Here is a 12,827-nt window from a genome sequence, read left to right on the forward strand (position 1 = left end):
TCGAGGAGGACCCACTGTCAAAGAACGGAATAGCCCCAAACATTACATTGCTGTAGTGTTTCCATCCCTCCCTCCTCAAACCAAAAAAAAAAGAGAGGGAGGGGCAGTACCTTCAGGAGTGCACTAGACCTGCGAGGGACACTCTTCTGACAGTGGATTTTTTTTACAAAGCAGCTGATTGGTGGGTAAATCCTGGTGAGTTTTTTTTTCAATCTATTAAAGTTACTCATTGTTTAATACTGAGGTAGGAGCTAAAAAAAAAGTTTAGAGTAGTACTGTACAAGTATAAGTCAAGAAACAAGGTTCCTAGCTAACATAAATATGGTCCCGAGCTAGCGTATTTTTTTAAGGGTGTAACTAACTTAATCGAGAGGGACGTTATGGCAGGAGATCTCAGACCCGTGATATGCTCCTCCTGCAGGATGTGGGAAATGAGAAGCATCCCTGTTGACCATGTGTGCAGAAGGTGTGTCTAAATGCAGCTTCTAGCTAACCGGATTTCGGAGTTGGAACTGCGGGTGGACTCATTGTGGAGCATTAGCGATGCTGAGCAAGTTGTGGATAACACATTTAGCAAGGTGGTCACACCGCAAGAGAAGATTACACAGGCAGAAAGGGAATGGGTGACCATCAGGAACAGTAAAAGACTCAGGAAGGCAGTTCAGGAGTCCCCTGTGGTCATCCCCCTCTCTAACCGATATACCGCTTTGGATACTGTTGGGGGGGATGGCCTCTCAGGGGAAAGCAGCAACAGCCAAGTTCACTGCACCATGGGTGGCTCTGCTGTTCAGAGGGGCGGGAGGAAAACAAGTGGCAGGGCTATAGTGATAGGGGGATTCAATAGTTAGGGGCACAGACGGACGCTTATATGGCCGCAAACGTGAATCAAGGATGGTATGTTGCCTCCCTGGTGCCAGGGTCCGGGATGTCACGGAGCAGCTGCAGGACATTCTGGGGAGGAAAGGTAAGCAGCCAGTGGTCATGGTACACATTAGTACCAACGACGTAGCTAAATAAAGGGATGAGGACCTGCAAGCTCAGTACAGGGAGTTAGGAGATAAATTAAAATGCGGGACCTCAAATGTAGTAATCTCAGGATTACTCCCAGTTCCATGTGCTAGCAAGAGCAGGAATAAGAGGATAGACCAAATGAATATGCACCTGACGAGATGGTGTAGCCGGGAGGGATTCAGATTCTTGAGGCACTGGGACCGGGCTGCACCCAGGCAGAGCTGGGACCTGTGTCCTTGCGGGGGCTTTTGCTAGTTCTGTTGGGGAGTATTTAAACTAGTGTGGCAGGGGGATGGGATCCCAGGAGTAGGATCAGATAGGTCAGATTCCGATCAGAAAAATGGAGGTAGAACATTAGCTAGGGACGTTGTGATAGACATGGAGTTACAGGAGAAGCAAAGTTTACAAAGTGTCCAGCAAGGGAAATCGATGGGGTTAAAATGTTTATACTTCAATGCAAGGAGTATTATAAACAAGGTAGATGAGTTAAGGACACAGGTAGACACATGGCAGCAGGATGTCATTGCTATAACGGAGACCTGGCTAAAGGAGGGACAAAACTGGCAGCTTAATATCCCTGGTTATAGAGTCTTCAGACACGATAGAGTAGGAGATAAAAACTGAGGAGGGGTAGCACTAATGGTTAAAGAATCAATTCCAGTTGTGAGAAGGGATGATATACTAAATGGCTCAACAAATGAGGCTTTATGGATTGAGCTTAGAAATAAAAAAAGGGCAGTCACACTACTGGGAGTGTACTACAGACTCCCAAATAGTGAAAGGGAGATAGAAGAACAAATATGTAGGCAAATTTCTGCTTGTAAGAATAAGAGGGCAATAATAGTAGGAGACTTCAACTATCCTAATATCAACTGGGATTCAAACAATATAAGGGGCACTGAGGGAGAAAAATTCCTGCAGTGTGTCCAGGAAACTTTTTTCAACCAATTAGTGACAAACCCAACGAGAGGAGATGCAATTCTAGACCTAGTCTTGGGGAACGAAGAAGGGCAAGTGGGTGAAGTGACAGTTGGCAACCATATTGGGGACAGTAATTACAATTCAGTTAGATTTAGCATTATCATGGAAAAGGACAGAGATAAGGCAGGAGTAAAAGTCTTGAACTGGGGGAAGGCAAATTTTGCAGAAATGAGAAGGGTGAGGTGGACTGGACAGCACTGCTGGAGGATAAAACAGTGGAAAACCAGTGGGAAGCACTAAAAAGCGAAATCCTATTTGTACAAAGTAGACATGTCCCCTGCAAAAATAAGAGTGGTACTGCAAAATCTAGACCCCCCTGGTTGTCTAGAGGAATACAGGGGAAGATCAAACAGAAAAAGAAAGCATACGATAGGCACAAAGAACTAAGCACTGTAGATAGCCTAGACGAATATAGGAAGTGCAGGGACGAAGGAAAAAATGAAATAAGGAAATCAAAGAGAGGGCATGAAAAAGATTAGCAAGTAAAGTTAAAGATAACCCAAAGATGTTTTGCCAATACATTAATGCTAAAAGGTTAGTTAAGGAAAAAGTGGGACCTATCAGAGATGAAGATGGAAACTTGTGTGTAGATGCAGAGTCTGTGGGAAGGGTTTTGAATGAATATTTTGTCTCCATGTTTACAAAGGAAAGGGAGGATGTAGATACAGTAGTCCAGGAGGAACACTGCAAGATATTGGACGGGATAATCATAAAGAGAGAGGAAGTACTCGAAGGGTTGAAATCCTTGAAAGTGGATAAGTCACCAGGGCCAGATGGATTGTTTCCGAGGCTGCTGAAGGAAGTCAGGGAGGAGATAGCAGATGCTCTGAGGATGATTTTCCAATCTTCACTAGATACAGGGGAGGTAGTGGAGGACTGGAGAAATGCAAACGTAGTTCCATTGTTTAAAAAGGGATCAAAGGAAATGCCAAATAATTATAGGCCAGTTAGTCTTACAGCAGTGGTGAGCAAATTAGTAGAATCAATCCTGAGAGATAGGATTAACTGTCATGTGAAAGGCATGGACTAGTCCGGGATGGTCAGCATGGATTTGTTAAAGGAAAGTCTTGCCTCACAAATTTGATTGAATTCTTTGAGGAAGTGACAAGAAGGGTTGATGAAGGTAGTGCAGTGGATCTTGTGTACATAGATTTTAGCAAGGCATTTGACAAGGTCCCACATGGCAGATTGGTCAGGAAAGTAAAAGCCCATGGGATTCAGGGTAATATGGCAAACTGGATAAAAGGTTGGCTTTGTAACAGGAAACAAAGGGTAATGGTCGATGGATGCCCTTGCGAATGGAAAGTTGTCTCAAATGGTGTTCCACAGGGCTTGGCGTTGGGACCCTTGCTGTTTGTGTTATATAGTAATGATTTGCACGTGAACATGGGGGGCACGATTGGGAAATTTGCAGATGACACAAAGATTGGCCGAGTAGTGGATAGTGTAGAGGATAGCCATAATCTCCAAAATGATATAGATGGGTTGGTGGAGTCGGCGGTAAAGTGGCAGGTGGATTTTAACATAGAGAAGTGTGAGGTCATTCATTTAAGGAGGTCAAACAGTTATAGGGATTACACAATAAATGGGAATATACTAAGCGGGGTAGATGAAGTGAGAGATCTTGGCGTACAAGTACACAGGTCCCTGAAGGCAGCAGTTCAAGTAGACAAGGCTGTAAAGAAGACATATGGAATGCTTTCCTTCATTGGCAGAGGTATAGAATATAAAAGTAAGGGTATAATGTTGGAATTGTATAAAACACTGGTGAGGCCACAACTGGAGTATTGTGTGCAGTTCTGGTCACCACATTACAGGAAGGACGTAATAGCTCTGGAGAGAGTGCAGAGGAAGTTTACAAGAATGTTGCCACGGTTAGAAAAGTGTAGCTATGAGGAGAGATTGGATAGGTTGGGGTTATTTTCCTTAGAACAAAGAAGGCTGAGAGGTGACTTCATTGAGGTGTACAAAATTATGAGGGGAATAGATAGAGTGGACAGGATAAAATTGTTTCCCTTGATGGAGGATTCTAGAACCAGGGGACATAGATTCAAGATAAATGGCAGAGGTGTAGGGAGGACATGAGGAAGAACTTTTTTAACGCAGAGGGTAGTGGGTGTCTGGAATTCGCTGCCCAAGTTGGTGGTAGAGGCAGAAACTTTAAACCCTTTTAAAAAGTACCTGGATCTGCACCTAAAATGCTGTAAGCTGCAGGGCTATGGGCCAGGTGCAGGAAGGTGGGATTAGAAAGGGCACCTGGGTGTCCTCGGGCTGGCATGGACAAGATGGGCTGAATGGCCTCCTTCTGAGCTGTAACTTTTCTATGGTTTTATGGTTAGACTCCTGTGTGGCTAATGGCAGTGCACATACCCTCAGGCTCATTTCATGGAGATGCAGTGGAGGCCCTAAGATTTGCTACATTCCAGGAGGATGATAACAACATGCAATGAGGACACTCCATGGATCTTCACATAGCCTCTGTGAATGCCTGATTCCTGTCTGGCTGAGGGTAGCTTGCTTGCGCTCCATGATCAGGGTCATATCATAGAGACGCAGCCATGAAACTTTAAATGCAGCCGATTTTTTTGTCAGCCTTCAGCACCTGTCCCCTTCAGGAGCACAGCATCACTGGTCACAGATGCAGAAGAGATGGGTGGCCAGCCCCACCTCAAAGGTGCTGAGAACACACAGAGAGAATGACGGAACTCGGTGATGCCTGCCCTCTTTCAGCAATGATAAGCACCATCGAGGTGCAGGCATCACTAACGTGTCAAGTGAGTGTGAAGTCAGACCATCACTTTGGTCTGAAGGTTACACACTGCACAGGGAAGAAGCCCTAGACTGAGACACCGGCCCCTGGCTGACTCCGAGGAGAAAGAGAAGCTGGAGTGAGACCGAGCTGCCCTGCACACCTCTTGTGTTGACACTCTTGGAGGCCAACCATGGCGTCAACAATGGAGTTCAGCCCACACAGCAGTGCAGGACCGATGCTCTGGACCAAGGTCTCCATGGCGGCTGCCATCCTACCAGTGTTGACCTCTGTGCGTCAGCATGCCAACGCTATCAACTCAGACTGAAGGCGGATGGACTCCTCCATTGTCTCTTGCAATCTGAGGAGTGCACCAGACATCCCTTCTTGATTTTCCCGAGATTGCCTTTGCAGCTCCAACAACTGATTGAGGATCGAGTCCAGAGGCTCATCATCAGACTTGGACTCAGCAGATTCCTTGCCTCCAGCAGTCCTCTGAGTGCCAGCAGCCAAGAATGTCCCTGCCTCTGCCTACTGTGGAACAGATTGTGTGCTGTGCTCACCGGATTGTGACCCCGAGGCTGCTCTACATCTAGGTCTCACTGAGGTGTGTGCTGCTGCGCTGGTGGAGGGTGTGGGTGAGCGCTGTGAAGGGTCTTCAATAGTGCTGCCCCCAGGGTCCTCATATGAGGTGTTGTCAGCGCTGGGGTTGGGGTCAAAGTTGCCAGATGTGCCTAGGGAAGATACTGGTGATTATTAGTGCTGGGCAGCCACTTTGAATGCAGAACAGTGGACTCAGAGTAGCGTTGAGAGAAGGATCAAGGGTGCAGGATCCTCACGTGGGTGTTCACCAATGACCTTACTGTCGCCACAGGAACGGTCAACATCCTCTCTGGCCAGCTCCAGCATTCGACTCTCGAACAGAGTGAGGACCTTGATGTTTGGCACTCCAACCCCCATCTGGGACCTCTCCTGGTGATTGTGCACAATCTTGTCCTGCATAAAGACAGATGGAGAGACTGTGAGCAAGGTGCATACCAGGCTAAATGCAAAGGATACCAGGCATGCACGTGTGCTGAATGGAGCCTTGGACGGGATGAGGAGGCAGTCTCCAGAGGAAATGAGGCCAGATGGAGATGTGAGGGTGTGTGTGAGAGAGTGATTAGTGATGTCCATTGAGCTGGCAGAGTGAGATGCCAGTGAATGTGTGATGGGCTTGTGAGTGGGTGAGTTTAGAGTAATGAGATGGTTGACTTACCCTGGCAGCAGGGATGAGATCATTCATCCATTTTCTGCACTGGATGGCCAACCTCCTGTGTGCAGCATTGGCACTGACCACCTCTGCCACCATCTCCCAAGCCGGAGTGGTGAGACTATTGGGCCTCCTGCAGCCAGAGCGGGAGTAGAGGACATTGTGATGGGCCTCCACGGTGTACAGGAGGTGTCCCAGGGATGTGTCACTGAATCAGGATGGCTGCAATCTTCTTGGCTTTGGAGGCCATGTCTTCAGCGTAACAGTCCTGGGCTGCAAGCATTGAGAACAGAGTGCGCGGCTACAGTTTAAATATGGCACCCGGTGTGAGAAAGAGGGGAGGTAAGTGGGTGGTGGGCCAATCAGAGGCGTGTTTCCTATGACTGCATAATTTATGAGGCAGGAAGGGGACGATACAGCATGAAAACCTGCCATTGTGGCTGGCGGGTAAAAAGTTTTTTCACACCTGCTACTACACTTTGTACATAGAACTGGTGGAGAAAGAATGGACTATCTCCCTCCCTGACCACTATTTCAGGCTCAAATAGATTGATGACAAACTCAGCTTCCTGTTTGAACCCTGAGTTGAACTTCCGACCCCATATCTTTTCAAAGACTGGCTACTTTTACCCCTTTATATCACCCGTTCTGAGCCCAGCTGCGGCTGAAACTGTCATCCATTCGTTGGTTATCTCCAGAATTGACTTTCCCAATGCTCTTCTGGCCAATCTCCTATCTTTCACCCTCCATAAACTTGAGTTCATCCAAAACTCTGCGGCCTCTATCCTAACCCTAGTTCCACTCAGAAATCGCCAGTGATCCCTCTAAGCTGCACAGCCACATAGCAGTCATGAAGGTACTGTGCAGGCTGCTCACAAACTGTCCCCTTTAAGATGCACACAAAAAAATTAAAAGATATCATGCGTTGAACTAAACAGGCCACAAACAACAAAGAAAGTTTAGAGGGAAATTGACTATCACCCTTGTGCTCACTGACCTACATTAGTTCCTAGTTCACCAGTGCCTCAAACGTAAAATTCTCATTCTCATGTTCAAATTTCTCCATGACCTCACCCATCCCTAGCTCTGTAACCTCTCCTATCTTACAACTGTCCAGCAACTCTGTGCTCCTTCAACTCTGGCCTCTTGTGTGCATTCCCACTCCCTTTGTTGCCAAGCTCGCCACCCCCCCCACCTCCATCGGCAGCCATGCTTTCAGCTATCTAGATCCTATGCCCCGGAATTCCATTCCTTAACCTATCCAGTTCTTCTCCTTGCTCTCCTTTTAAGACCCTCCTTAAATCAACCCTCTTTGTCCAAACTTTTAGTCCCTTATCCTAATATCCTTCTTTGATTTGGTATCAATTTGTGTCTTGTTATGCTCCTGTGAAACATCGTGAAAAATTGTCCTATGTTAAAGCTGTTCTATTGAGTTGCTGAGAAATGGAATAACATTTCACAACTGTAATCTCCTGCCAGCTAACAACTGCTCCATCTCAATGTCCAAAGCCCTTTTGACTAACGTAAAAAAAGCATCCTAATCTTTAGTTCCAAAGTAATTTTTTTAATTCATTCATGGGGTGTGAACATCACTGGCTAGGCCAGCATTTATTGCCTATCCCTAATTGCCTTTGAGAAGGTGGTGGTGAGCTGCCTTCTTAAGCTGCTGCAGTTCATGTGGCGTAGGTATACCCACAGTGCTATTAGAAAGAGCGTTCCAGGATTTTGACCCAGCGACGGTGAAGGAACGGCGATATATTTCCAAGTCAGGATAGTGAGTGGCTTGGAGAGGAACTTCCAGGTGATGGATTTCCCATCTATCTGCTGCCCTTGTCCTTCTAGGTGGTAGTGGTCGCTGGTTTGGAAGGTGCTGTCTAAGAAGGCTTGGTAAATTCCTGCAGTACATCTTGTAGATGGTACACACTGCTGCTACTGTGCGTTGGTGGTGGAGGGAGTGAATGTTTGTGGATATGGTGCCAATCAAGTGGGCTGCTTTGTCCTGGATGGTTTCAAGCTTCTTGAATGTTGCTGGAGCTACACTCACCCAGGCAAGTGGGGAGTATTCCATCACACTCCTGACTTGTGCCTTGTAGATGGTGGACAAGCTTTGAGGAGTCAGGAGGTGAGTTACTCATTGCAGGATTCCTAACCTCTGACCTGCTCTTGTAGCCACAGTATTTATATGGCTAGTCCAGTTCAGTTTCTGGTCAATGGTGATTCCCCAGGATGTTGATTGTGGGGGTTTTAGCGATAGTAATGCCATTGAACGTCAAGGGGTGATGATTAGATTCTCTCTTGTTGGAGATGGTCATTGCCTGGCACTTGTGTGGCATGAATGTTACTTGCCACTTGTCAGTCCAAGTCTGCATGTTGCCAGGTCTTGCTACATTTGGACATGGATTGTTTTAGTATCTGAGGAGTTGCGAATTGCGCTGAACACTGCAATCATCAGCAAACATCCCCGCTTCTGACTTTATGATGGAAGGATGGTCATTGATGAATCAGTTGAAGATGGTTGGGCCTAGGACACTACCCTGAGAAAAGCCTGCAGTGACGTCCTGGAACTGAGATGACTGAGATGACTCCACCAGCCACAACCATTTCCCTTTGTGCTAAGTATGACTCCCATTAGCGGAGAGTTTTCCCCTGATTCCCACTGACTCCTGTTTTGCTAGGGTGCCTTGATGCCACACTCAGTCAAATGCTGCCTTGATGTCAACGAAGTCACTCTCACCTCACCTCTGGACTTCAGCTCTTTTGTCCATTTTTGAACCAAGGCTGTAATGAAGAATGAAGTCAGGGGCTGAGTGGCCCTGGTGGAACCCAAACTGAGCACCAGTGAGCAGGTTATTGCTAAGCAAGTGCCACTTGATAGCACTGTTGATGACGCCTTCCATTCCTTTGCCATCAATCCTTTTTGGCTTGCGACCTTTCGAAAGACCAAAGTAGGACCCACACGCGCTCTCAACTGGTGCCATGGCCTCAGAGAAAATGTGTTGTACCATGATCTGGAGTTATACCTACTTTCCTGACCCTGACAAGAATTTCAGGGAATATGGTCTCAATATTTGCAGGGAGGGAGCGGGAAACATGATAGTGTGGGAGTTTCATAACCCTGAAATCCCAGGGAATTAACAGCAGCTCCTCATTATAGGTTAGGGGGAGTTTATACCTGGCAGTAGGAGGGAGGAAGGGAAGAATTGGGGATAGAGGGGCAGATTTGGAAAATTGCAGGGCAGGTTGACAAAAATCAGGGGTTGGAATCGTGAGGGTTGGAAACTTGTGGAGCAGGTGGCCAAATGTTGCATATAGGAGTGGTGGAGGGGGCAGCAACTCAGCTGATTGTGGCATGGTAGGAGATCACGATCGGCATAATGTTTTCCTGAGGGATTAGGAAGAGAAGCCCTGAGTCACAAGACTGTTCTTAAAAGCACTTACCTTCAGCAGCTTGATGCTCTAATCTCCATTTCCCAGAACCCTCTTGGCCAGCAGCCCATTAGATTTAATTCTTGTTCCCAACTTCACTGAGGGAGTCTGATTTGTATATTATAATAGTGTCTGGCCCCTCCAAGGCTTACAAACCAGTGCTGTTAAACTAGAAGGAAGCATATGTGAGGTGGGTTAGGGTCGCATTTCTCAATTTTTAATTTTTAAACCACCCACCTTCTGTCCATTGTAGGGGTTTAGTATTGGCACCTGTGTTTCTTGCTGCATCCCTACTGGGTACCCAATGTCAAAGTTAACCACTACGATTGATGATACAACCAAGGGGCCTTTTTGATAATTGCATGATTGATCCCATGCCACCACTCCAACAAAAGAGAAGATGGCATCGAAACTGCAGAATGCAATGGTGATTTTACTTCATCTGTATGGTATCCTTTGATTGTTACAGTGTTTCACAGGTAAACTAGGAAAACTGATATATTATAAATGTTTAAATAAATGTTGCTCGTTGTTGTAGTAGTCGTATCCTAAACACAAGATTTTCACAAACCCCATCAAAATCTGAGAAAGCGCAGTGCTGATGCTGAGAATCATTTCAAGGTAGTCAAAAAAAACTTTTCTCAGTTGGAGCTGGTAGACTTGGAATGGCAAGGCCACAAACATGGAGACGAAGTCAAAAGTTTCCCATATTGTCTCCATGTAAATTAGCAGCCAGTTTTACATCTCTCCCAGTTTTTATTTCCATTCCTATAGGTCATTCTTTAGTAACTTGCACTCTATTAAATATGACAAAGATGCATTTTTGTTTGTTTACAGGGTGAACAATTGTGTTGGATTCTCCAATTACAAGTTTTTCTTCCTGTTCTTGGCTTACTCCCTGCTTTACTGCGTGTTTATTGCTGCCACTGATCTGCAGTACTTTATCAAGTTTTGGATGGTGAGCTTAACATTAGTCCATCTGCATACCTCAATTATTTTTGTTCTCCACTGAAGGATGTAGTTTTGTGGTTTTTAAAAAAAATATATGTGTAATGTGCAACATCTATTTGATTATATGATTAAGCTTCAAGAAACAAAAAGGATGTTCATGAACTCATTTTTGTTAATGGTATAAATAAATTGAGAAAATCGGTCAATTAATCAACCATAATCTCCATTCTTTTGTGTAATTGTGTGTATAAATGCATCACTTTCATTTTTTATTTATATGTTCATGAATGTGAGCATCACTGGCAAGACCAACATTTATTGTCCATCCCTAATTGCCCTTGAAAAGGTGGTGGTGAGCTGCCTTCTTGAACCCCTGCTGTCCATGTGGTGTAGGTACGCCCACAGTGCTGTTAGGGAGGGATTTTCAGGACTTTGACCCAGGAACAGCAATGTTGTAGCTCCAAGTCAGGGTGGTGTGTGACTTGGAGGGGGTTGTAATTGGTGGTGTTTCCAGCACTGTGGGTGCACCTACACCACATGAACTGCAGGGGTTCAAGAAGGCAGCTCACCACCACCTTCTCAAGGGATGGGTACTAAATGTTGGCCTTGTCAGTGATGCTCACATCCCATGAATGAATAAAAAAAATGAACGGGAAGCATTTAGACGCACAATTACACAAAGGAGTGAAGCTTATGGTTGATTAATTGACTTGTTCTTCTAAGTGGTAGAGGTCGCAGGTTTGAAAGGTGCTGTCAGAGGAGCCTTGGCAAGTTGCTGCAGTGCATTCTCCCTCATGCAGTTAAAACTAACCTAGGGGCTAATGATCTGTAGGAAATGTATAATGGAACGGAAGTTGTGAGGACTGGAAACCAGCTGAAGATTTGCAACATGATTATTAGAAGTAATATAAGGCCAAAAGAAATATGGGGGTGTAGGCAGAAGAATCAAAAATATTTTTTAAAAGATCCAGCATTTCTACAGCATTTTATCAAGAATTATTTTGAAATGCATAGTATAACAATAATAAGTTGTATTTATATAGTGCCTTTAATGTAGTTAAACATCACAAAGCAATTCACAGAAGTATTATCAACCAAACTTTGATACCAAGCCACAGAAGGAGATATTGGGGCAGATGACCAAAAGCTTGGTCAAAGAGGTACATTTTAAGGAGCACCTGAAAGCAGGATAAAGAGGTGGAGATGGGTTTAGTGAGGGAATTCCAGACCTTGGGGCCTTGGCAGCTAAATGCACAGCCACCAGTGGTGGAGCAATTAAAATCGGGGATGCTGATGGAATCAGAACTGGATGAGTGCAGATATCTCAGAGGGTTGTGGGCTGGAAAATATTACAGAGATATGGAGGGGGCAAGGCCAAGGAGGGATTTGATAACAAGGATGAGAATTTTGAATTGAGGTGGTGTTTAACCATGAGCCAAAGTAGGTCAGCGAGCACAGGGGTGATGCGTAAATGGGTCTTGGTGTGTGTAAGGATAGGGTAGTAGAGTTTTGGATGACCTCAAGTTACAGAGTGTAGTACAGAATGGAGGCCAACCAGGAGTGTGTTGGAATAGTCAACGCTAGAGTTAACAAAGGCATGGGCGAGGGTTTTAGCAGCACATGAACTGAGGCAGAGGCGGAGTCAAGCAATGTTACAGAAGTGGATATGGGGGTCATAGTGATGGTGTGGATATATGGTCAGAAGTGCATCTCAGAATCAAATGTGACACTAAAGATGTGAACAGTCTGGTTGAGCCTCAGGCCAGGGAAAGGGATGGAGTCAGTGGATAGACAAAGGCTATTGATTTTACGTTGACTGAGTAAGTCAAATTCTATTTTTACTGCATGAGATTCTCAGATGTTTATCAATATTTTGTTCCAAGTTCTTTGTACAAACAATAAGTCTGTCTTTGTTGGTGGGTTCGTTTGTAAAAAGTTGATTGTGTTACTGCCATTTTGCTAAAGGGAGATTATCAAACAAGGATTGTACAATGTTGGAATTTATATGTTATTTTGATGTAACAGTGTGACATTTGGTCTATGTTTTGAGTCCATGTGACTTAAAATATGTAACCACAGATTTACAAGTAATTTTACAAATATTGCATTAATAAACAATGCTAGATAAAACTGATGTTGCATAGATGCCCATTCATTTGGGTGATGTGTACTTGTTGTTACAACATGTAGAAACAAAACAAGGGGCATCTATACAACAGCCATTGGACTGCAACAATTTTCAGTGTATAGGAGTGAGGAACAGGCTGCTCTTAGCACTGTTTCTTCATTGTCCTTAATTATGGACTCTAGCAATTTCCCAACAACAGATAAAAAAACAGAAAAGGCTGGAAATTCTCTGCAGGTCAGGCAGCATCTGTGGAGAGAGAAATAGTTAAAATTTCAGGTCAACACCAAATAGCAGTTCATATTTCAACTGGGCACTTAACAGCCTTCTAG

At 45.0% G+C, this 12,827-nt stretch overlaps 1 protein-coding gene across 3 annotated transcripts in view; it reads left to right on the plus strand.

Moving 5' to 3' along the window:
* Window positions 1-12,827, plus strand: part of zdhhc2 (zDHHC palmitoyltransferase 2) — a 183,878-nt gene that overhangs the window by 98,159 nt on the left and 72,892 nt on the right. For all 3 annotated transcript variants that reach the window (XR_013577521.1, XM_078548420.1, XM_078548406.1), the window contains exon 7: window positions 10,257-10,377. Coding sequence is in view for 2 of the 3 variants with exons in the window: in XM_078548420.1 (XP_078404546.1) it covers window positions 10,257-10,377 (121 nt within the window). In the remaining variant the exon portion in view is untranslated. The remainder of the gene's footprint in view (window positions 1-10,256; window positions 10,378-12,827) is intronic.

Source organism: Cetorhinus maximus, chromosome 1, assembly GCF_964194155.1.
Source record: "Cetorhinus maximus chromosome 1, sCetMax3.hap1.1, whole genome shotgun sequence".
Taxonomy (NCBI): Eukaryota; Metazoa; Chordata; class Chondrichthyes; order Lamniformes; family Cetorhinidae; genus Cetorhinus; species Cetorhinus maximus.